Raw genomic sequence first — 24,270 nt, forward strand, 5'->3', positions numbered from 1 at the left:
TGGCTTCACAGTACGGCCACAGTGTGGCGTCGTCCCACGATCGCTCATCTTTAGCCAACGAACCCCCATGGACGGCTAGAACTCGATAGCGCATTCCATGAGTTAGATCACGAGGTCTTGGAATGCTTGCCTCGATCACCCATTCGCACGAGAAGTGTTGCCCCTGATATCTCACAGCTCACGGGGCAACCTAGCGCGTCACACTGAGCCTCTGGGCCGTATCAGCGCCCAACGTAGGCCATCCTGGCCCTATGCTGCCCGTCAGGTTTCCAAGCCCTTCGGGAACTCTAGCACTCCTCTTTGAGCTGCCTTAGAGCCGGCTCTTGAAGGCCCCCATCATGCCCCCAAAGATTGCCTATTTAGTGCAGACGTTTTCTCAAGCTACTGCCGTCGTGCACAGGGAGGGCTGTCTGCATGCCTCCCTTATAATAGGCTTAAAAAGATTTCTCTTGTTCCAAGAGTAAAACACTGAAAGGGCTGAAGAGTGTATTTTTTCCGCATCTCCTTCGACCGACATCCAAATCACGTCCCGCTTAAACCATAGCGTAGCTTACGACTTCCATATCGTAACGATAGAGTTTCAGCCTCATCCAATCATCCATGGCTGAGGAATTGTCTCCATAATACTCTAAAGGTACAGTCTCGTTGCTGCACTGGCAGACTCTATACATCGTCATCGTTCCCTACTGAAACGAAACCGTCTACCTCTGAAACATCTTGGAAGTGCTCCCAACACTCCAAGGATCTCGCCAACGAAACAGTATTGCAAATCTCCAAGGACAAAACACTCTGCTCGAAAACCATTTGCGCTCTTGCGTGCTGGCCGGCATCCCCTAGCCGCCCGCACGTTCTCCATAAGTCACTGCCGGCCGTCTAACCCAAGGTGCAGCCAATGACACTTGTCACACCTGGTGGGGACATATTAATGTGCAGAATTTAAAAAATATATCTTTTAATACTCTAATTATATCATGTTCTTAATACATAATGAATGTGGATCACAGCAACATAGCCTTATGCAATTGAAAGTTAAGATCTCTAGAAAAAATTGAGGAGGCATTTTTTTTGAAGTTATAGTCAATGTAACCTTTGACTTTTGAATAATTTATTTAATTCTTTTCAAGAGTATTCTTGTTGTCCAACCTTCATATGAAGATAATCCTAATGGGTGAGAATACATAGATAACACATACTTGAATTTTGGTAAGTGCAACTTCCTTGAGGAAAAATCTCCATAACTTGATAAAAATAGTAAACTATTTTTTTTGGGAAGAAAATTAAAAAAAAAAGAGTAAAGTAGATTGAATACGCGAAAATTCATACAAAATAAAATTTCACCTTTTAAGCTGAATCTAAAATTAGACTGAATAATTTATCCCACCCTTTAAAACAGAACAAATATCATTAGGATTAAATTATAATCTACCTTCTGTGATATCTAAAATGAGAATTAACTCCTTGTGGAAAATTATTAGTAAATTATCCCTCTTTATTTTAAAAAATAAAGCAAATTACTTCCCTATCAATGGTTTATACAGGGGGTACTTTGCTTTATTTTCAAAATATAGAGGGTAATTTACAATTTTATTTTTTAATAGGGATTTTTTTTTTATTTTTCATATCACATGGACGTAAATTGCAATTTTTCCCAAAATATATCTAATCCATCACTCTGGTATTGGACTGAATATTTCATATCGGACTTAAACATTTTGAAAATAAACAAGAGATTAGGCTGAATATCAGGATAAGTATTCAACCCTTATCCAAAATAGCCCTAAAATAAGTATATATATTGCTAGTTTGTTGCAAACTCAAAGGGTTTGAGTTCAAACCTATCGTCACCTTTCTCCTCCGATCGAATGGCGCAAGATGACTGCAGTGCTCTCAAACATGCTGATAAGCCAAAGGTTCTTTTCTCTTCAGCCCATCCCCACAACACTAAAACAGTGTCAATGTACATGTTTTTCATGCATGTTCATGCCTTTTGCAGGAGCAGTTTGGCATAGGGACAGGCACCCGTCGATATGGCCTAAAATCCCCCCCGCCTACAGAATCACGTTCACAACCACCATTGGTATATACTTAAGATTTATCATAATATATTTATCTACTTTTTCTTTTTTCTTCTTGTTGTTGTCCGCGGTGATTGTGTTGAGAGATAGGATTGATTTACGATGAATCTTTTTTCTTTAAAAAAAATATTAAGCAATGAGTAGCTTATCGAGGCCGTGCAGTCGTACCGCTCCTTAGGTTGTAAGAATCAACACTACACAAATGCGCCGGGGTTGCCTCAGGAAAAATATTTCAAACCGTCAAATTAGTATAAGATGTGATAGTCGAAAGATGATATGAGAAAAGAGTCGAGTCTCAAATCAAACCTAGTATTATTTATGGTTCGACTTTTTTTTTTATAGATTTTAGCCATTTGTATGGACTTTGTGGGTATTTTAAATTCCCCACGTGTCTCATATCCATAGCCAATAAGTTGGATTAGATCGAGTTTATATAAAAGCATGTGAATTCTAAGTCTGTATAAATATTCTTTTTTTTTAGAGATTCATATTTTTAAAAAAAAATTATCATTTGAGTAGTGGAAATGATTAATAATAGTCTGTTATATCTTCCGATTTAGAAAGCATAAAGTTCGGATAAGATTATTAAAACCTCTTTTTTCTTAAAGAAATAGTATCTGGGAAACTATAAGTAAATCAAATTTCTTAATACATAGTTCCAGCCGTGGAGAGGCAGCCCCCCGAGCCCGAGGTCCGCAAGAGCAAGAAACCAGCTAAATTGGGCCTATGCTGGGCCTGGAATGCAAGCAGTCTTCCTGGGCTCTAGCCCAAGAGGTTGCGGCACCGGCGTTTTTCTTCCACGCAAAGTCGACTCCGACGTGCAATCCACCAGTAAGCCCACTCTTCCGCCTTCATATTTTTCCATTCATTGATATTGTCAATCATGTCAACAAAATCTAATTTAATTGATGAAATCGAAATTTCATTGCTCGTATCCCATTAATACGGGTGTTATTACATTCTAGTAGTAGCTGTTAAGTTTACAATATTTACATTTTGAGCCTCACTTGTTACGAATCTCATTTTTTGTCCTTATAACATTAAAAATATAACACTTTTGGCCCCATGCCACCATTTCTTTAGATGTTTAATGGAAAAAAATCATGTGGTGGTTGAGTTTTCAGACGGAACACTCAACAGCCATGTGCTAAACTCGTGACTTTAATTTAATTTTTTTTGTCGCATTGTCTTACAGATATGTCTCCAGTGTTGCTGCCTTTACGAGTGGTTCAAATCCTCAACCTTAACGTGCACAAACTTGGCCAGCTCCAGCAGACTAATAAGCCTCAAACAAGTGATCTTTTATTATAATTTTGGGTTTATTTATTTATTTATTTTGAATTTTAATTAAAAAAAAATGAATTTTGACATGCAGATGGAACGAGGAAGAAAATAGAAGAGAAGTCGAAGAAGAAAGAAGTGGAGATGAAGTTGATCTAGCTTTCTTGATTGATTGATTGATTGAAGCTATTTTTGTTCACAGCTCTGTACATATTGTTTTGTTTTTGCTGCTGAGCATATCCATCGTTATGTGTAAATTTAAATAAAGTAGCCATCAGAACTACATGCTTTGATCATTAATCCAGGTTTTCAGTTTTCTCTTTAGTTTCATTTATAATTCTATTTTTATTTCCATAATTTTATTTTTTATATAAATTGGTCATGACTCATTCAGATATAGGCGAAAAGAAAAAGTAGAATCGTTTGTTGTTTGAAAAATTATTAATATCTTATGATGTTTAATGAAATTACATAAGTTTTGGATGAGGTTTAGAATTGTCAACTTTATCTTTATTGTATTTTGTTTAAAAAAATAGAAATAAGACAATATGGATGGACGATTTTGAAAAAAAAATTAAAAATAAGTAAAATTATAATGAGAAAATTGCAATTTTGGTACCATTATGTAAGACTTGTTGCAACTTTGGTACCAAAATTTGAAAAATAGCTTACACAGGTACCACAATTCAGCCTCTGCCTGCAAATATGATAATATCATACTTTCTAATTTGTAGTTTAAGTACCGCCCTAAGAAAATTCTAGTCCGAACTAAGTTTGGTCGAACCAAATTAATTACATACACTTGCCTTGCATGTAACTGGTTACTTTTTTTTAACTGTACACCGATCACTCGACAAGTCTATTGCATTTGTATAAGATTGATTCGGATTTTATAAAACCAAATTCGGACTAGAATTTCCTATCCAGCCTGTAATTTAAGAATGCCTCCTTTTAGTACATTGTCCTTGTCGTTATTATATGGAATACTGTTGCCCTGCTCCAACAAGGTCTGATTTGCTTCTTAACCATAGAAATAGAAATTCTCCAAAGATTTTGATATTCCTGTTTCCGCAGAGAGCAAATGGAACAGAAAGCAATGTGGGATGACTTGATAATCAAGCCTTTCTGTATAAACTCATTGTAGCTGAAGTGGATAAAAATGAAGCTACAGCAGCAGAATACATGAAAACTGAGTAAGAACATGTGCATATGGCAAAAGAATGAACCAACTCTATCATGCTTTATGACCATTATAATAACAGCAGGGCTGACAAGAATACAAGAATTTGAACTAGAAAGCCCAGGGGCTCCGACGAGAGTCCACCGTTCCTCTGATTTGCAGCCGTCTGGATCATAATGTTGAACCTACACGTTCCAACAGAGGGGTCGGTGGTTGTGATCACTGATAGGTTTGGAAACCTGCAGGCACTCTCCAGCTGGTTGTTTATTTGGTAATAACTGTTAAATGCATATGAAATGTTCCGCTGGGCGTCCAAGTTCCCACAGGATGTCCCGTATCCAAGACTGGTGCAATCACCATTAGCGCATGCATAGCTCACACTGAGCGCCACTTGCGGGTCCTCAAGGTTGGCCGAGGGTGACAAAACACACCAGCGCCTTGGGAGATAGTGAACATTGCTGGCTGGAACTAGACTATGGGAATTTGAGCTACCAAGGCTGAGATTGTACTTTGGAGTCCCATCATAGTTGAAGATACCCCAGTGGCGTTCAAAGTTACCTGGTTGTATGCTTTTGGCGTCCTCGTCGATAAGGCTAAACAAATAGGCATCAATAGGGCCCGGTCTCATGGGAGTGCCTGCGTTCATATGGGACATGAAACCTTGGTTGAACCTTTGTGCATATCCTATATTTGCATTGCGATCTCCATCAGTCGGCCACCCAATTTCTCCAACGATGATGGTCATGTTTCCAAATCCATTTTTCTGCAGGGCCCAAACGAGGGTGTCGTAGTTGGCATCAAACACATTGGTGTAGGTTCTCCCATTGTCAACAATAGGGGATGAGTATCCATCGAAGAAGGCATAATCCACCGGGAAGTTGGGATCGTTATAAAGACTAATGAAAGGGTAAATGTTGACGGTGAATGGAGCTCCATTAAGGCTCAAGAAACTAACTATCTGCACCATAAGATCATGGATATTGGCTCTGAAGTCACCGGTAGAGGGCTGTTCAGTCGAGCTCTGGTAGACATCTGCATTGAGTGGAACAGTTACTTTCACCCGATTCCCAAGGCCGGCCTTAATTAGGGCCGCCTGAATATTCTGAAGAGCCGGTAAAGTTGTGGCCTGGAAGGTTCCATTGTATGTCGATAGGAAAGGTTCATTTCCAACTGCAACGTACCTTGTAAAAGGAAAATCTACATTTAGCAGCACAAAAAGCCAGAATTCGAAGTTTTTTAATATTTCAAATGATCAAGAAAACAAATACAGGAGTTGATAGCTTGAGATATATGTGAAATATATGAAAAATATGAAGAGCAGAATAAGTTGTTGCTGACAAGAACACAGTTTCAACTCTCAACAACTAAAATTCAGTCATAAAGAAGAGCATCTCTAATTTATCACTAACAAAACCTACTGTATCAGATACAGGATTGAAGAGAGTTGAAAGCATTTTAGACTGCAAAACTAAGAAGATCAAACGCTGGGATGATGTCATAGTCACTCCACTTCGTTCAAGTGTTGTTATTCAACTCTTACTCACCGATGACCCCGAAGGCAGTTTTTGATGAGTTCTTAATCATACAAATCAAGATTCTTGCAAACATGGACATCTTGCAATAACAAGAATCACACCTCAGCTCAGATGAGAATATGATCACTACTATTGATTCAATAAGAGTCAATAATATGCTAAGGATGCTGAATTCGCGAAGAAGAACACAATCCTTAGATGAGTTTCTTTAACATCATCAAGATTGGACAGAATGACAAGAATCACATGTCAGCTCAGAGTATAGGCAAACTCAAGAATATAATCACCGTTGTCGGCCGAATTAATTAGCTCAAAGCACTTGTCCAAGAATTAATATCAACTGAAAAGCAGAATTCTTTTGTGAACAAGTATGTGACTGTACCACGTGGAAGAGAAGCAAAAATTCACCTGATATCAACACTATTAGATGAGACATGTGCAGATACATTCCTCTCCACCCATCTCTCAGCAGCATCCACACTGTTAGCAAGAGTGGACAACATATCATTTGGGATCCCCACCATCACTTCAATTCCTGACCCACTGAGGGCATTAAGAACAGTTGCCTCAGCATCAAACAGTTTCACCTTCTGAATTCCATTGTCTTTCAGCAGCTTCACAACAATTGAAGGGTGCAGAGGATGAGTTGCTTGTGTTCCCCAGTTGGCCCCAATACTTTGCACAGTATTCACCATGAAAAACAACACAACTCCTGTGACTGCAAAGCCATACTTCATGCCCAAAAGACCCATAAAAAACCGGCTATTCAGACACCTCAAAACTGAGTAACTTTACAGTTAGGAACTGTAAAGGGCCTTCAAGAGTATTAGCAAAAATTAAGGTATTGACAGCTCAAAAAGCTCAAAATTGAGAAGTATCTCAAGATTAATGATCAGTTTTTGGGGAAAAATCACTCTTTTGCCACAAAACTGATGGACTGGATATGGCTTATGCTCTGGGTTTTGAGCTCCGACTCCTAGTAAAGTCACAAAACTAAAGAAAAACAACAACAGAGGGCACCTTCCAAAAATCCAAGAAACAACTTTTCAACAGTGAAATTCAATCCAGGAGAGAGAACAAGAAAACCATATACTCAAGAACGAGAAGAACTAGATTAAGGCCGGCCAATTTTGTGATGAAAGAGGTAATAAAGGTCTGGATATATGATCCTGAGCTATATGTAGGAGCTCAGAAGGGCAAGAAGAAAGCCAGCTAAACCTGATGTAAAGACAGAAGCTTGCCATACCATTATCATACCAGTCAACATTAAAATATAAAGAGCATTAGGCTGGAATAATTCAAGTATATTTATTTCTATTATATTTAGCAAGAAGCGGTAGTTAGACCAGAAATTGATAAAAGGACAATGATTATCTATTTACAGAGGATGTCTCAACCTGATCATGTTCTCATTATTTTTTCCAAAAGTAGCTCTAGCATTAATTGATACTATACAGACAGGGTTTGAACAGACTTTTGTTACATGTGGGGGTCTCTCTCTATTCTCTATCCCCACAGATATTTTCTTTGTGGGATTTTTGATGGGAATTCTTACATGTGGTGCATTGCAGAGCAGTTGAGAATACAAAGATTGAGTTTTTTTTTTACTTTTTTTTTTGTTGTAGTAAGAATGATAGCCAGTTCAAGAAAGGAATCAGACAAGAGTGCTTTACTTGTTCTGTGGTTTAATGGGGAAGGCATTTTTGTGGTTGAAACACGTAGACCAGGCCCCGCCAGCCCCCCAATCAATATTATACAGGGATGAATGAAAACGAAAGAGAGTTCTTTATTCTTTGTGTGTAGAGAATTCTATTAATTAGTTATACTTATTTAAAACTAGTTAACTAAATACAAAGATTGCTTAGGAAGATGAAAGCTCAACTTTTCACATTTTTTTCCTTCAATAAAATCCAAACTTTGCAAGGTTTGTTTAGACTGTTCTTTTAGCAAGGCTTATATTCATTTTTGCTAATGATGGTATGTGAAAGATTGTGAAACATTATTTTAGTTTCATACGATATCGGGTTCAATATTTTTAGTTTTTTAATATTTTAAATAATTTTAAAATTGGAAAAACTCAACATATTTAATTCTATGTCGATATTTCTGAAATAGTCCTAAAATTGAAAAACTCAACTCATTAGTCCTATGCCTTACAAGATTTTCAAAATGATCCTAAAATTGAAAAAACTCAACACATTTAGTCCTATTGGCACCATAAAGATTTAAAAGCAGAGCAGTAATATTAAGAATCCCCAATTATGTCAACGGGGGGCCGGGGGAATATGAATTTTTATATTATTTTTTTTAATATCAATAAATTTGGTTAATTTTGACTAATGGGGATTTATTTATTAAACCAAATAAAAGAAGTACTAGATGTAATTTTTCAAACTATACAGACTTACATGTAATTATATTAAATTTTAAAAAATAGCGTGTAATTATCTCTAATACTTTTATCCTTGTAAGGAGGGAAACGTCATATACAAAGTTAAAAGAATGTAACTATAATGAAATATTGTTCTTGAATTATAATTGGCATCAATATTGGCTCATTACAACTAATTAAGATGTCCGCCAAGTGATAAGTATTTCTTCTCCAATTAACAAGCCTAATATATTACCAACTTAGATTTCTTTTTAAGAAGTCAATAGAAATTTAATTATTTTAGTTGGATATATTCTTGAATGTTTTCAATTTTTGTTATATATACTCTTGGGAGAAAGATAAATACAATAACTAATGAAGGGAGGAACATTCGTTGTATTAAGCACGACTCTTCAACAAGACTATGTATGATAGCGATGTAGACAAGCGTCACACATTAATTATAGAGGAAAAGTTTGAGTGGTTTATAAACACAATGCCTCCTCTTATTAGGAAAACGCTTTTTAAAAACAAAATCGTGAGGCTCATACGAATTCAAAACGAGCGATACTTCGCGCAACGAGGTACTGATGGAGTCGCGAGCAATATCGTGTGGCGATGTCTGTGGGAATGAGACCATATGCCTCTCCCAAGCCCTTTGTTTGGGGACTAATGATGTATGCAAGGGTCACAATTATTGGACACAAGGAGCTTAAATGGTTTATAAATCCCAAGACCTCGCATTTTTAGGACAAAACCATAAGGTTTATATAAACTGATGATACTTTGCAACAGGAGGCCAATCAAATCACAAGCTATATTAAATAGTAAAACTGAATACTTGATGGTCAATTGCATAAAAATTAATGGCAGAAAATTCCAGAGAATATTTGACTAATATTAGCTGATCAAGAGCTGCTAGTACAAGTGAATATTCAAGAATTGGATGCAGAAAAATAAGGGGACACAAGCCTTTCTAGTATGGCACATTTTGGGGGCAAAGGATGGCTGGAAGCCCCTGAATATAGCAAAATTCCCCATGAAAGCATGAATCCAACCCAACAAATAACTCCAGATTCATACCTATTTTTATTATTTAAACAACCTTCTCAAGGCTTCCTGCAGGACTCATTCTGAACAAGGAGCCAACAAAGGTTTCCAGGAGGGAGGCGTTCAACCAGTTTTCCGATTCTCCTGCAACCCCGACAACCATACGGTGCAACGTAAGGCCGGTCTACTTCTCATTCGTATTATTTCTTCATGTTTTCATTCGATATATGTTAATTGACACGCAAACTAGATGTTCTTGATGTAGTTTTTCATCCTACGTACTCGTAGTATTTTGTTAATTATGCACAATGTTTCTGCTGAACAATGTAAGTTTGCATGATTCTGATTGTACGAAACGATTCAAATTTGCTTTTAATTACATCTTGTTTCGTTCTTCATGTTGCTAATCAACCAAATTCTGGAGTTTGTGCTAAGCATGTATAGATTGTCTCTTGCAGAGGTTGGGGTGAAGGAAAAAGGACATATAGTGGTTGAAAGCTTCTTGTACACATAAAATGGCCGTTACTCCTATGCAGTTTGCGATGGTTGTGACCGTCCTCGGCCTAACATCCTTCTTTTTTGGGATCTTTGCAGAACTGAAAAAGGTATGCATATACATTATCAACATCTTCACAAACACTTTGCTATGTTACTACTATTCCATTGCTAAATTGAACATAACATTTTTCTGTTTGCAGCCAGCATCAGGGCATGCGATTTCAGGGAAAGGAGTAGTCATCTGTAAATATCCATCCAACCTGTCGGTGGTCTACGGTTATATCTCCACTGCATTCCTTGCAGCAGCCTGTGTTGCTGGATATCACTCCCTCCTTTATCCATACAAAGGCAGAGCAGTTCCACGGACTGCGATTTTCTGCTCCCGTTGGTGCAACTCTTACTTCTCTGTTGCTTTGTAAGTCTCCGTGCCATTACATTCCCTTCTGCATCCAAGAAACGAGACATCCCCTGAAATTTGAGCAGAAATCTTGAATTTTTAATAAAAGGGCTTGTCGTAACACGTCTAAACGTTAAAGATAGTTACAACTAACGCATTTTTTCTTATTATACGGTAATATTTACAGGGCTACAACAGCGGTTGCTGCAGCATTTCTGTTGTGGCCTACTGTCCAAGAACATATTCACCATATTCACAACGTTCACACGGACCTCGAATCTACATGCCCAACTGCCAAAACTGGCATACTTGGTGGTGGTGCATTTATGTCCCTTAACTCAGTTCTCTTCTGGTTAGTGTCTCTAATGCTCGTCATGAATGCACGAGAGGACTACTTTGAGCTCGAGGAAAATGAAAAGAAAGAGTATATATGACATCTCATCCTGACAAGAATCACGACAGACACATATATGTCGTGTTACGTTTATTTCTTTCACATAGTTTAAGGTCTACTATGTGGAAAACTATGTGAAAATTTTAGCTATGTGCGGGTTCGTTCTTCTGTATATAATTAGCGCGACAGCGCTGTTATAGGATTAGTTTTTCGATTTTTCGTTCTTTCATGAAGGATTTCTATGTCAAGACTGTTTGGACTGGTAATTTGGATCAGGATCATTCAGCAGCAGCCTTGGAAGAGAAATCTTTGTTCATAGGATTGATTAAGTTAAGGACTTTGTTACTTAGTTTATTTTGAGTTACTAGAATTACTATTTTCTTCTAAGTTGTGATAGTTTTCTAGTAACAATGATCACTTGCTAGCTTTAATGATTTAAGTTGTAATGTTAGAGGAATTGCTATGTTAGTTCTTTTTTTTTATTTATTTAAATAATAGATTATAATTTTCCTATAGATTTGTTTGAGGTTTTTCTTGTAAATAAGGTATTTGAATAATTGATGGACTATCATCAATATAAGTAAATGATATGTTGAATTCTATCACAAAGAAATTTTTTTTAGAATTCTCGTCTTAAATTAGAATAACTCAAATCAGGTTAAAAAAATAATATCAAGTTGCTTTCGACATAAACATTTTAAGAACGTCAACCAATTGTGTGGCAATTAGTTTGAACAAAATTAAACTAGTCAGTCATGTGGTAATAGTTGTTTCATCTAAGGATAGCAAGTGCTACCACATGCTCACCACTGTCTAATAGGAAATTTTTTTACTTAAATTAGATTAGTTGAACCAAACTAATTATAGAACAACTATGATATATTTGTCATGTGATTGGTTACTTTGTTTTTACCTATATATCACTCACATTATAAATATATCAAATATGCCATATAATTTATTCAGATCTTGTAGGGTGTTAATCCCTCCAATAAACAACCTAGAAACACAAACCCTAACCAAACTATTACAAAGAACAGTGGGTACGAAACCCTTAAATTACAAACCAGATATATACAACAATATAATGAAATTTACAGATTTTAAACAAATTACAGGTCTAAAATACACAACAAGAAAACAACAAGTATTTAGGCTCAGAGAGTAGACCCAATAAATTAGAAAGCCAACAACCACAAGAGGCTGGCAACTATTCCTCACGGTTGCTCATAACATCCAACAACTAAATTTTTCTTAGCCACAAAAACCCACCAGTAAGGTTTTTCTTAGTTCACAGATAGCTTAGGAATATTAGAGGAGGGTGAAGAAGAGACAGAAATATCACAGCCGTTAGAAAAGCCAGAGGCCATGGAGGCTTTTTATAGAGGCAAGACATTAAAGCGACAGAGGGATAGAGGCGGAGGATAGAGGGTTTCAAGGCCATCTGAAAACAATGGGGAGAAACTACAGGTAGAGAGAGATGAGGGAGAAGAAGGGTTAGAAAGGGAGAGAAGACAACTGAGAAGGAGGGATTAGGGTTATGGTTAGATATAAATAGGACGGATACCTGGGTCGGGCAGGACAAGACTAATGGGTCAAGTAGGATGGGCATATTGATGAGCCCTCTAGGTGAGAAAAGAAATGGATCTGGATTGGGCCTACCATAAAGAGGTCATGGACCATTAATTCCAACAGATCCGATAAAATGCGATCTGAATTAGAATTTTTCATTCAAATAATTGCTCCAAAAACCATATGCAATTGCTTGTTTGGGACCATCAGCCTTGCCCCTACACTCCCGCCTTAGGTGTTATTTGTGGAAGCAACCTTGTGCGGATACACATGCAGGTTGCTCAGCATGGTAGGCACCACTTGGTCTGTGCACGAGCGCGTTGGCTACCTTGCACGCACATGATGTCTCTGCTCATATTGCCCACACGACGTGCGTGCGGCAAGCCCACCCGCACATGTCACCGCCTAACACTACCATCAAGTATGCCTCCAATACGTTCAACAATGTGTCATGAACTAGTCAATTGATACTGCATTATACCGACACCGTCTGCACAGTGGCATGCAAACCTACCATGTTATGTATAACGATGCCCCTAGGAAAATTTTAGTTCGGATTCAATTCGGTCGAATTTGAACCAATTATATAGTAAGTGCAATACACTTGTCGTGTAATTGGTATACAATTTAAGAAAAGTGACCAATTATATATCAAATTAATGTGATACACTCACCCTATAATTAGTTTGACTTGATCAAACCTGATTCGAATAAGAATTTTCCCAATGTCCTAAAGGGTTAATAATAACGAAGTTGTCCACCATTTCTCAATCAACAAGCAAAATGTACTATTGGTATTGTTGATAATTTGCCGCTCTCACTCAAATTCAATTGTGTTCGGATTTAGTTCATTTTTATTATTAATAATATATATGATTAATTATATTTAAATCCCTTCTAAAATTTCAAATTTACACTTTCCCCCATAAAAGAAAGTTACACTTGCACGCCTTCTAAAAATCTACTATTTGCACAGAGTAAAAAATGATGTTAGTAAAAAGATACAGTGTTAAAAATGATGTTAGTAAAAAGATTGCATAAATCTCACTTTAACTCTAATTTAACATTTTTATATAATAATTTTTTATTTGATTGGAGAAAAATATAATGATGTTAACCTAACTATATATATTATGTTTATCATAAATACAAAAACATACATAGAAATATTAAATTAGAGGCAAAATTGAGAAGCTATGTAATATTTTTTATACTAGTGTTATCATTTTCCTTGGAGGTCTTTTGAGAGGATATAAATATAACTTCAAAAAAAATTAAAAAAATATATAATTTTATATTTTTTTAAAAAATTAAATATAATTAACCCTAATATATATATATCGTTCCCACCTCCCAATAGAAAAAAATTAATTTCTAACTATTTATTTTGGTCAAAATTTTTAGAATCATATCCCTGAATCAACAGATTTTGATAACTTTCTAAACATGATTATTTCGTTATAAATGTTACACGCAATTATGTCCACCATAAATATTAATATACAAGGATGATTACACTTACTTTGAGGTTTGATGCAATTATAGGAACATTTTGTTATTTATAAAAATTATATTTAGTATCCTTTACGTTTGTTTTTGTTCAAGAAATAGATTTATTATTTTGTCGAAATTAATCAAATTTATTGATATTAACAAAAAAACTAAATGAAAAGTTATATTTATCCCTCGATCGACTTATTATTGATATATTACAGGTCAAACAAATACCTCTTCACATACATTGCGCGTGAAGATTTGTAAGGTAATTTGATAAAATAAAAATATTTATTTGACTACAATAAGTTAGTAATAAGTCAATTAAAAATATATATATATATTGTAAGTTGTAACTGACATATATATTGATATTGCCTACATATTAGAACCATAAATTAAATAAATTATTTAATGAGGGATATAAATTCCAAATTCCAGATATGAATATTGAAGTTACCCTATAGGTACATCCCACCTCCAGTCAAATGTTAATCTACCTTAATTTGAGTCCAGGTACATCCCGTGGTATGCGATCACACGGAATCCCAGCCCCTTTGGAGAAAGGAATCAAGTAGAATCCCGTAATTACTGAAATTCTCAACTAAAAAGTAAAAAAGCAGTCAATGTCTGCTATCATCTAATCGACTACTACTTGCCCTTTATCTTCTACATTACTTCTCTCCAAGGCGTTGAAATTTTTGTAGAGAGAGAGAGAGAGAAGATCTGATACCCTTCTAATCAATTCTTCGGGGCTACAGGTAAAACACGCTTTTATGCTTCCGTTCTTCGTTCTTTGTGTGGTTTCTTGATTTTTGATATCTCTATTTCAATGTTGTTTTTCTTTAAAGGGGTGTTGTTGATCGGCGAAAATATTACAGTGGGCTGATTTTTCTTTTTATTCAAAGTTGTTGTTTACCTGTTTGTGCGAGAAAGTTGTAGATTTAGTTAAACAAGGAACGGAAAAGAGGAATTCTGAAAAAAAATATTTATAAATTTTTGAACCCACATTATGGTTTTATTTTTTTTATTTATGATTTTTGGTTCTTCTGAATTTTGTTCTGTAAATTGTTACAGGTGAATTCAGGAGTAATGGCCTTTACTGTGAAGCAAATGTCCCTGATTGTGGCAACACTTGGGGTATTGTCCTTCATATTTGGAGTTATTGCTGAAAACAAGAAGGTAATCTTTTTATCTGAGGAAAGATGAAATCTTTGATGCTTTTATCCTGTGCCTTTTACAGTTTACACAAATGATGTTTTTTGTTCTTTCTTTCTCTTGGGATTGAATGATGATGGCTTAACTGTTTTTGGTGGGCTTGGTTATAATTTTGATTGGTGTTTGCATTTTCAATTGTATTTGGATGGTTTTTGTGTTCACCATCTGGTGAGCCTTGATTAGCTGGTCAGATGTGCTGATATTAGATTGAACAGAAAGTATAGTCGACGAAAGTTTTTCTTACCAATTTAAGAGTTTGAGTTGCATCTAGGCATAAATGATTCAAGAATGTGGCATGTTGTGGCTTTCTTCGGGAAGTTATTTTGCAACTTATACATCGGTTTGATTTGCAATGGCTCCTAATCCAACCAATTTCCAGCGGAGAGATTGATGAATTTGCCTGATTGAGTATATCAATGTAATTGATGTAATTTATATCCACCTGCTTTTCTCTTATTTGTACTGCTTGAATTTTACAGCCTGCATCTGGCACTACCATAACCGGGAAAGGTGTTGTCATCTGCAAATATCCATCTGATCCGACTGTGGTGTTGGGATACTTGTCTGTTGCATTCCTTGCCGTCTGCACACTTGCTGGTTACTTTTCTTTATTCTACCCCTACAAAGGGAAGTCTATTCCCAAGGCGGTTTTATTCCAAAACAAAGGCTTCCTTGTCTTTGTCAACATTGCCGTGTGAGTATATATGCTTGTCCATTCACATATGAGCAAAGCCCTTTGCTTTTGTCTTGAGTTTGATGGCTCTTTCTGTTTATATTATATTCCTCTTGTCTCGTTTATCCTTATCTGGTCGTATAAATTGGTCCATCATTACATTATACAATTAAACGAGATATTTGGGGTTGTGTGGATGATGTTGAAGTCGGGTAATAAGTTTATCAACACCCTGACAAATGAGGAGCAATGAATTAAAAATACAGGCTATAGCTAGCCAATTTCTTGCTATTCTTTACTCAGTTTGGAAGAGTAACTTACCGTTTAATAGCCTTCTTTCCACTGTCCGCTCATTCCTTTTTTGATTTCTTTGCTTCCCTGTTGAAGGTTCACGACCGGATTAGCGGCAGCAATGTTGATATGGCCTACAGTGACTGAACAGCTCCACCAAATTCACAACGTTCATCACAATTTGGAAACCGAGTGCCCTACAGCCAAGACCGGCATTTTGGGCGGAGGAGCATTTCTGTCTCTGGATTCCTGCCTCTTCTGGTTGGTTGCTTTGATGTTAGCCGACAATGCTCGTGCCGATTACTTTGAGGAGTCGGATGAAAAAGTTGCAGGCAGTTACGGTGCTGATGAGCTTTTCAAGGCCAGTGCTTGAGTTGTGTATTCTAATTCATTTTCCCTCCAGACTTGGATATTAGCTTTCAACTTTCCCTTATATATATGTGATGACTTTTAAGAATTAACAGAACCATCTGAAGTGTACATATTTGGATCGATCTTACATTATTCTATTCTTATTTGTATATCAGTGCATTTTGTGATTTTTGGTCATACTTAATTACATCTTACATAATGCTGTTTAGTGCAACATTCAGCTTAAGAATGAATTAATTTAAGTAATTTAATTAATTTTCATCCTTGTTTACAGCAAGCATACTTGAAGTGATTATCAAGTTATTTGATCAAATACGTAAAACAATTTCCCTAACATGGGCTAAAAAGTAAATGATAGCTAATTAACTCAGCAAAACTGCGGATCCACAGAATTTTTCTTCAGATCTTCTGCATATTCCCAGGGTTTCCTCTTCAGATCTTCTCAATTACCCTAAGTTTTGCACTCCGACTTCGAGGATTCAATCTCTCCTCGGATTCTGATGGTGTTATGGGTCTCTTTGTTAAGATACTGGCGTTTGGTCCCTGCACGATCTGCTTTATCCATGCTTCCTTTTCCTTGTAGGAATCGAGTTTTATGGAGTCAGTATTTCTCTCTTCTTGACTGCTGTTTATGATGTCTAGAAATGCCTGCTTCACGATTCTATCTTCCAAACTATGGAATGATATGACAGCAAGCCTTCCTCCAGAATCAAGGGAGTCGAAACAACAATTGATGGAATCCTTAAGCGTGTTAAGTTCATCATTGACAGCAATTCTCAAAGCTTGAAACACCCGCGTTGCAGTCTTGATCCAACCTTGCCTACCTCCTGTTTAAATTAGAGAGAATTTCATGTCAAATGAAATGTTTTGGATCAGTTTTCCCAACATCAGGCCATTCCTCAGTTTTAGTTAGAAATTTAAATTTCCACTGACAAATTGAAGCAAACATGCAAGAGTACAATTACTCATAAAAGCCCAAAGGTCCTACCAAGTTAACAAAGATTATTATCCAATAAAAGAGAGATGAAAAGAATAGGAAAAGGGAAAAACACCTCTAATCCAAGAAGTTGAGCTCCGAATGAGGTCGACTAGTTCGCTTGTGGAATGCAACCCACCACTCGAACGAGCCCTAACAATTTTCTTTTGGAGAGCGAACCAATTGCTTTCTTCACCGTAGTCCCGTAAAATTCGCCCCACTTCAGCATCTGGCCAGAAATTTAAAATGTCTTCTGCCTTCAGACTAGCCTGCCATTACCCTGCTCCGATCAGTTAAAAGGAAAAGCTGTATGAACATTCCACTTAAAACAAAAGGACAAGCTGAAAAAACATATTGACTTCACAATCTTTCTCAGGAATACGGTGGCCAGTGTAATTAACAAATCAAACCCATTTTAGCAAAGGACAGCGAGAATAGTAGTTAACGACAAAAATATCAAGAGATGAACTACTGAATTTTCTCAGCTATGGAGGGATTAGGGAGAAACCACTACGCCAGTTCATTTGCCCAAAAACAAAAATATGGGATCTCTGCCACATGTTGGTGTTACTTTTCGCAAAACATCAAGGGCAGTTACAATGGAATTTAAAGAATACCCCAAGAGAGACTTGAAGAAAATTTCATGAAACAATTCTATCGATTAAACAACTACATAAACAAGAAGATTTAATCTCGACTTTTGACAACAATTACATAAACAAGAACCATAGGGAATGGTGAAATCAACGGAGAGAATACTTAAATTAGGACTACCAACGAGGGTAGACACAGTTGTGCTAAATATAACAGTGCTTTAAACAGGATATCAATTTTAGCAGTCAATTTTTTATGGCTATTACAATATTACTATAATGAATTTAGTCACTATCTAATCTACCCATTCTAAGTTGTTCAACATGTTCTCTAAAAATGTGGCTACATATAAATGTATAAAGTTGATTGACTTTTGCTCTCTTTCAGTTATATCTTTATTCTATTGCTTTCTTAGTAGCCAACAAACTCTAATAGAGAGAAACAGAGAAAATTCATGACATATGGCCTTCATAATAGGCGGCAGCGGTTACCTGGGGATTCATCCGCATGTCAAGGGGTCCATCACTGAGTACACTAAAGCCTCTTTCGGCATTGTTAACCTGCAGACCACAACCGAGAAAAATACTTCACTGTCTACGTTACATAGTAACAGCATTCTCTCCTTTTCAAATTTTTTAAAATGGTCTGTATCTGCTGCTGCAATTTGGGTAATGTGTATTATTGTCAATACTAAATTATTTAGCTGAATGAGGATAGTGAATAATGTAACATTTAAATAGATATTTCTTACCCATGGTAATAACAGCAAAGCGAAATCCACATACAGCATTGAAATAAAAGCATGAAATCACATCCATAGGCTCCAGATAAGATTGTTGAGGAACAAAGCTTGCCTCAAGTTGCAACATTTCACCCATTTTGGGATTAGCATCAAGTATATAAAGTACATGCTTGTGGAGGAGCAAAGGAGCCATCATTGTCAAAGAAGCATAAAAACCACCCACTAATAATTTTTTCAGAGCATAGATATTCGCCGTGTACCTGCATGGATGACATTCCCAAGTCCATCAAAATTCCTTGAACTCCATTAGCTATATGCTTCCCATCAACGTCATGAAGCACATCCTTAATATTTTTGAAGTTCTTCAAGATGGTATGAACTTGTAAACCTGCTGAAGATTGGCCAAAGTTGTTGTGCAAGGCAGTATTTAATTGAGCCTGAGCTATCTGATGGGCAACAGGATCAACATCAAGGCCAACATAGAATTCCATTTCCGGATGGGCCTGAATGATCTGCATTTACAGCAAGGAAGCCTCAGTCAGACATATAGAAAATTTGACAAAGTTTGTATGACATTGTTGATTGCTCCACATATTAGAACATTAAATAGCTATAGGAGCTTGTAATCTAGTCCTTCCAGAACGTAGACAAGTTGTTGGGTAATCACCCAAAAGAAAAAGTTACACTACTGCATTCATCTTTATTTGTCATCCTTCTGTCATAGATTTTAACATGTATGTCAAATTCAACAACCTAGTTCAGTTGTTGGAATTTAGATGAGTTTTTGCCCTGTGTTAGTATGCAACAAACAATCAGTTGTGTGACAACATATCTTGCCATAACGAGATAGAAAACTTCTCCGCAGGCCTATATTTGAAGATTCCATGTCAAGAGTGAAACAATTAGAATCAGAATATTTTTTGTGAAAAATAGAAGAAACTGAAGTGCATCATCCTGTAAGAATCTTTTTTGGTCTACCAGTAGTGCATATACAATATACCTCTTCCTGTCACTATTGACTTTATCCATGTTTATCTCATATACTCCATTCATCCAACTTTTACAATTTTGCAGATAAGAATACAAATCCAATAGAACAGTTATGACAGCAACACGGCATCAGCATGGTAAAACTTAATCCTGTAAGCTCTGTCCAAGATTGTGATTCTTAAAGTGGCTAGTGCAGTAGTATTTGCTTAAAGAAGAAAGCTATTATATTTCTGGTGAATACCAGCTCCTCCACACCTTATGGTGCCATATTGCACAATGTACGTCCTATATTATCAGTGATGACAACTCAAGACAATGGAACTAAACGACTTGCTATTCAGTCAGCATTATCCTAAATATAGCCGGACTATGATGAACAAAAGTGCTATAATATCATCTCAAACTACTAGAACATTGGTAAGCCCATATTATTGAACCACTTCGAAATATATGAAATAGATAACCAATACCACAAAAAAAAGAAACATAATAACAATAATCCCAATTCTTATGTTCTTGTTCTTTTCCCTTCCCCCAAATAATTCTTGTCCCCGAGCACACAATAACATTCCACCCGAAATTACGAGAAAATGAATAGAAGCATAGACGCTAAATAATCAAATAATCCACCAACCGCAGCGGAGTGGCCACCGGCACCAAGAGTACAGTCGACGAAAGATTTGAGAGGCACCGAAGCGAAAACGTCAAGCACTTCACCAAGCATGACGGGGACATGGGCAGCACTCTCATTTCCATACTGTTTCAAGAACTCCCCGTCGAGCTCTCTCTCCGAGCGCGTTCGTCTCTTAACAAACAACTCTGCTCTCTGCTTCCGACTCTTTTCGCCTTTGTTCTTGTTTCTGAGAGTGCTGTACGTCCGTCTCGGCGCGGTGGCCACGGAACAGTGAAGAAGGGAGAATTTTGGCTGCGCAAAAACCGATGGGGGAAAAATCAGCTTTTTTATGAGTGATTTCGCAGCTGCTTGCAAGGCCATTGGAAGGGAGTGAGAAAAGGGACGAACAAAGGAGCTTGATAATTTGCAAATAATTATAGGGTAAAATTGCAATTCAACTCCCAAATTTCATTATTTTATTATATTAACCCAAAAGTACTTTCCCAATTTTCACCCGAAGCTCTGTCATGTTTCACTTTTACCCCCTCTTTGTTACCCAAAAGCCAATCAAATTTGTGAAAGTAAAATCAAATTGAAATTGCATTTTCAAAAGCAAGGAATAAAATATAAAAGTTAATTAAATTGAGATAACATTATTATTTTCTAATCAAAACCCTAATAGTGTCACATTTACTAAGAATTTTTTTTTTATAATTTTAATAAGAGGAGGAGTTGGTGTCACTAATTTTAGAGACACTATAGATATAATAAGTCGGATCTAATTTTAATTTTAAATCTCAATGTATTTAATATATACAAACCATGGGACCATTGTATTTTTTGTAATTTACTTTTTTTGTTTTAATTTGTGATACCAACTTTACAAGTTATCATTTTAAATTGTTTCTAATAAACAATTAATGGGTTTGTTAAATTGTACGTCGGATCTCATTTTTTATTGTAAGAACATAATATATTTCTCAAAAAATACAACATCTCCGAGATTTTATGGTAAAAAACTACATATGATGTGTTGCAGTAACTATTTTTCGGTAAAAAAATCCACTAAAAATAATGGCAAAGTACAAAACAATGATAATTAGATGGGCAAAATATCTTTTATCCAAAAGCAAAATAGATAGCATATTTTTTATAGGGTTAATAGCAACCCCCAATGTACGAGAAATTTTGCACTTTGGCCCTTCAATTATTTTTTGTACGTTCGATCTCTGAACCTTTAGATTATAGCGCTTTGTGTTTTTTTTTTTTTCTTTTCACTTTCTGAAAAATATTTCGATTATGTGAATACATACACTTCAGGTGGACTTAAGATCGAAGTAAATTTTTAATTCCACGCATAAATTTAAAAAATAAATAAAAAAAAGTAAATTGATACAAAATTCAAAGATTGGCAGTGGAATGTTAAAAAAAAGAAAAGAAAAAAGAAAGCAATATGATAAGAAAGTGTCATATAGTTGAATGATGATAGTCATAAGCTACTTCCATGAATGTGTAAAGTAGGCTGCCTACTTATACATACATACACACAATAAAAGACATCATCATGAGTTATTATCCCCCACATCTCACGTTCCCACCACTTTTGACCGTCTTTTCCATGTCCCTACACTTCTCTTCTACTTCCATCCAATCCATTCCCCATTCCCCTTTTGCCTTCTCCTACCTCACTCATTCACTCCGGTGGCTGATGGAGCCATCTCCACCGCAACCGGCTGAGCAGCGAAACAACCACGCCCCCTCTCCCTCTTCTTCATCATCACTGCCAATGCCATCTTCTCGGGCCTCCCCAAATACTACCGCTCCTGGCCTTATGGGGAAGCATCGAATGGCGGCCGCAATTTCTTATCTCAATCAGCAAATCCAAATCATCCAGGTCCTCTTTTCACGCTAGTCTGCTTTTTTATTCGCAATTTTCCCTTTTCCTTTCCGGATTATGATGATTTGTTGATGATGAGCAATGGGGAGAATGTTGTTGACTTTGAGATGATTGTTTATTTATTGTATTGTGCAGGATGAGCTAGACGAGCTTGAAACTATCGGTGGAGTCTCTACTGTTTGTCCAGAGTAAGCCTTTTTTCTTCCCCCATTTCCGTTGATGACTGGTAATTACTATTTTTATGGGTAGAAACAAGCAAAGGCTTTATGAATCGAAAAAGGGTCTTTTTTCCTGTTATAATGCTGTGTTACCAAATTTGTTGATCAGTGTTTTCCATGACTACCTTTTCTTGAAAAGCGTTTGGATTTGTATGCAAGCTAAGCCATTTTTCATTAAGGAAGAAAGCAATGATCTAGATTGAAAGGTGAGGACAGACTGTTCTTCTGGTGCCAAAATTGACTAATCAAATCTTTTAACTAATGGTTTCTTTTTCCTTTTTCTATTCTCTTTATTACTTATTTTCTACTTAGCCATATTTTTCCAAGGGAAACTAAATTGCATTTCTTGTTTTGTTCATATCTATATGTTTAATAAAGCCTGAACATGAAACCAAATTAGAAATTTAGAAGAGGGGGAAAGAATCACTTATAGGGCCCTATCTCTTCTTAATGACAGGTTAATTTCAACTGTCGACGCTGTTCCAGATGCTCTACTTCCAGTGTAAGAATGCCTTTTGTAGCATAATTATGTTTCTTTACTCATTTAAATTTGAACTATCAATCCTGAAGAAACCAGACAGTAACTGCACAAAAGGGAAAATGTAGATGGATAAGTTGAATACAAGGCTAGTGAACTTGTGCAGGACTAGAGGTCCGGCTGATGTTGGGTGGGAGAGGTGGTTCCAAGGAACCCCGAGCTCCCGAGGTCGCAGACGATGGATCTGAAGACTTCATGAGGTTTCAGTTCATACCATTACAAGAGTAGGATTGCTTCATGTTTCCACGTCTGTATTTTGATTTCATATTATTCATTTTGCTCTGTCTCACGTTATTCCAATGGTAGTAACTCTAGTTTTCCACTTCACCACTGTACATCAACTAAATATATTACATCGTAGTATCATATATCAAAGCTTTAGATTGCTGTACTTGTTGCAAGCACTCAGTTAGGAAGAGGTTTAAACTCGGAAACCACACAACATAGGGTACGGATTAGAAAGAGAAATCTTGACTGGTGAACTGGATACCAGTGAATTGAAGATAAGCACACAGTAAGGTGGTTCTTACCGCAACCATTTCTCTTACCATGACTCCTTTTACAACCACTGTTTGCTTCCATTTACTGGTCTTCTCATCAGTGATTTGAGAGTCAGCGGGCTGTAATGGATATGGTTTAACATCGTATTACAGATATGGTATAACGTCTGTGGACGCCATTACAACCTTTGTTCTTTCATCTGTTTGCTAGTACTGCCATCATTGACTTGAGCGTCAGAAAGGCTGTAATAGATGTTTAACGTGGTAGACACAATTTACAACCTTTGTTTTTCTTCACTTATCTGGTGCCGTCATCACTGACTTGAGGGCTGAAATAGATGTTTTATCGTCCGTGGATGTTGTTTCTGAATAGACCAATTATCTGCATATCATTTCTAGAACACATTTCTGTACTGCAACCAATAATGATGTGGACAGTGTTGGTAAGAATTTCTTTTTCCCTTTGTTTCTTCATTGTTACTGGTGCTACCCTAAGAGGTAATCTCTGCTTGTTTGGAGGCTGCAACCAACAAATGTAAAGGATTTGCCTTTTCACCATGTTGAATAAATAATGCCACTACTCTATTGTGCAATTATTACACAATTATTTGTTCTTGAACCCATAATTGTGCAGTCTTTATTCTACATTTGAAATAGAATATTCCAGCCTGGTTACAAAAGATCATGGTATATAGATTATGATTTATGTCAAAACTTCACTATGACAAATCCCCATGAATTTTCTATTTCAAATATTATTTCATGTGTGTCCGTTTTCTTCTGCTACCTTTACGGATTTCT

General features: G+C 36.4%; 6 protein-coding genes across 6 annotated transcripts; 4 read left to right on the forward strand and 2 right to left on the reverse strand.

The window, feature by feature from the left end:
• Positions 1,834-3,654, forward strand: LOC105164961. The gene is made up of 5 exons (XM_011083814.2): positions 1,834-1,910; positions 1,994-2,077; positions 2,732-2,906; positions 3,271-3,369; positions 3,451-3,654. The coding sequence occupies exons 1-5, from the start codon at positions 1,863-1,865 to the stop codon at positions 3,513-3,515; spliced, it is 471 nt and encodes a 156-aa protein (XP_011082116.2). The 5' UTR covers positions 1,834-1,862; the 3' UTR covers positions 3,516-3,654.
• Positions 4,441-7,606, reverse strand: LOC105164963 (glucan endo-1,3-beta-glucosidase 5). The gene is made up of 2 exons (XM_011083815.2): positions 6,480-7,606; positions 4,441-5,717 (listed from the first exon to the last, which is right to left on the reverse strand). The coding sequence occupies exons 1-2, from the start codon at positions 6,821-6,823 to the stop codon at positions 4,607-4,609; spliced, it is 1,455 nt and encodes a 484-aa protein (XP_011082117.1). The 5' UTR covers positions 6,824-7,606; the 3' UTR covers positions 4,441-4,606.
• On the forward strand, positions 9,553-11,262 carry LOC105164964. The gene is made up of 4 exons (XM_011083816.2): positions 9,553-9,665; positions 9,951-10,097; positions 10,191-10,405; positions 10,575-11,262. Exons 2-4 carry the CDS (start codon positions 10,008-10,010, stop codon positions 10,819-10,821), a joined length of 552 nt encoding a protein of 183 aa, XP_011082118.1. The 5' UTR covers positions 9,553-9,665; positions 9,951-10,007; the 3' UTR covers positions 10,822-11,262.
• Positions 14,451-16,568, forward strand: LOC105164965. The gene is made up of 4 exons (XM_011083817.2): positions 14,451-14,608; positions 14,925-15,029; positions 15,545-15,759; positions 16,126-16,568. Exons 2-4 carry the CDS (start codon positions 14,940-14,942, stop codon positions 16,400-16,402), a joined length of 582 nt encoding a protein of 193 aa, XP_011082119.1. The 5' UTR covers positions 14,451-14,608; positions 14,925-14,939; the 3' UTR covers positions 16,403-16,568.
• LOC105164966 (ribosomal RNA small subunit methyltransferase H) lies at positions 16,808-20,749 on the reverse strand. The gene is made up of 5 exons (XM_011083819.2): positions 20,338-20,749; positions 18,974-19,225; positions 18,463-18,531; positions 17,454-17,646; positions 16,808-17,228 (listed from the first exon to the last, which is right to left on the reverse strand). The coding sequence occupies exons 1-5, from the start codon at positions 20,695-20,697 to the stop codon at positions 16,834-16,836; spliced, it is 1,269 nt and encodes a 422-aa protein (XP_011082121.1). The 5' UTR covers positions 20,698-20,749; the 3' UTR covers positions 16,808-16,833.
• LOC105164967 lies at positions 21,866-24,073 on the forward strand. Its single transcript, XM_011083820.2, has 4 exons — positions 21,866-22,210; positions 22,349-22,401; positions 22,889-22,933; positions 23,076-24,073. Exons 1-4 carry the CDS (start codon positions 21,881-21,883, stop codon positions 23,155-23,157), a joined length of 510 nt encoding a protein of 169 aa, XP_011082122.1. The 5' UTR covers positions 21,866-21,880; the 3' UTR covers positions 23,158-24,073.

This window comes from Sesamum indicum, linkage group LG6, assembly GCF_000512975.1.
Source record: "Sesamum indicum cultivar Zhongzhi No. 13 linkage group LG6, S_indicum_v1.0, whole genome shotgun sequence".
NCBI classification, from domain to species: Eukaryota; Viridiplantae; Streptophyta; class Magnoliopsida; order Lamiales; family Pedaliaceae; genus Sesamum; species Sesamum indicum.

What these genes read in the sequence shown, in the direction of transcription:
- LOC105164961 (XM_011083814.2), top strand. Translation starts at nt 1,863, where the DNA reads ATGGCGCAAGATGACTGCAGTGCTCTCAAACATGCTGATAAGCCAAAG. An exon ending in CTCCGACGTGCAATCCACCA is followed by an intron (nt 2,907 to 3,270) that starts GTAAGCCCACTC and finishes ATTGTCTTACAG; the next exon opens with ATATGTCTCCAGTGTTGCTG. An exon ending in GACTAATAAGCCTCAAACAA is followed by an intron (nt 3,370 to 3,450) that starts GTGATCTTTTAT and finishes TTTGACATGCAG; the next exon opens with ATGGAACGAGGAAGAAAATA.
- LOC105164963 (XM_011083815.2), bottom strand. Translation starts at nt 6,823, where the DNA reads ATGGGTCTTTTGGGCATGAAGTATGGCTTTGCAGTCACAGGAGTTGTG. An exon ending in TCTAATAGTGTTGATATCAG is followed by an intron (nt 5,718 to 6,479) that starts GTGAATTTTTGC and finishes TCCTTTTACAAG; the next exon opens with GTACGTTGCAGTTGGAAATG.
- LOC105164964 (XM_011083816.2), top strand. Translation starts at nt 10,008, where the DNA reads ATGGCCGTTACTCCTATGCAGTTTGCGATGGTTGTGACCGTCCTCGGC. An exon ending in TCTTTGCAGAACTGAAAAAG is followed by an intron (nt 10,098 to 10,190) that starts GTATGCATATAC and finishes TTCTGTTTGCAG; the next exon opens with CCAGCATCAGGGCATGCGAT. An exon ending in TCTTACTTCTCTGTTGCTTT is followed by an intron (nt 10,406 to 10,574) that starts GTAAGTCTCCGT and finishes TAATATTTACAG; the next exon opens with GGCTACAACAGCGGTTGCTG.
- LOC105164965 (XM_011083817.2), top strand. Translation starts at nt 14,940, where the DNA reads ATGGCCTTTACTGTGAAGCAAATGTCCCTGATTGTGGCAACACTTGGG. An exon ending in TTATTGCTGAAAACAAGAAG is followed by an intron (nt 15,030 to 15,544) that starts GTAATCTTTTTA and finishes TGAATTTTACAG; the next exon opens with CCTGCATCTGGCACTACCAT. An exon ending in GTCTTTGTCAACATTGCCGT is followed by an intron (nt 15,760 to 16,125) that starts GTGAGTATATAT and finishes TCCCTGTTGAAG; the next exon opens with GTTCACGACCGGATTAGCGG.
- LOC105164966 (XM_011083819.2), bottom strand. Translation starts at nt 20,697, where the DNA reads ATGGCCTTGCAAGCAGCTGCGAAATCACTCATAAAAAAGCTGATTTTT. An exon ending in TGGGAATGTCATCCATGCAG is followed by an intron (nt 18,532 to 18,973) that starts GTACACGGCGAA and finishes TGTGGTCTGCAG; the next exon opens with GTTAACAATGCCGAAAGAGG. An exon ending in CTCAACTTCTTGGATTAGAG is followed by an intron (nt 17,229 to 17,453) that starts GTGTTTTTCCCT and finishes TAATTTAAACAG; the next exon opens with GAGGTAGGCAAGGTTGGATC.
- LOC105164967 (XM_011083820.2), top strand. Translation starts at nt 21,881, where the DNA reads ATGAGTTATTATCCCCCACATCTCACGTTCCCACCACTTTTGACCGTC. An exon ending in AGCAAATCCAAATCATCCAG is followed by an intron (nt 22,211 to 22,348) that starts GTCCTCTTTTCA and finishes TGTATTGTGCAG; the next exon opens with GATGAGCTAGACGAGCTTGA. An exon ending in GTCTCTACTGTTTGTCCAGA is followed by an intron (nt 22,402 to 22,888) that starts GTAAGCCTTTTT and finishes TCTTAATGACAG; the next exon opens with GTTAATTTCAACTGTCGACG.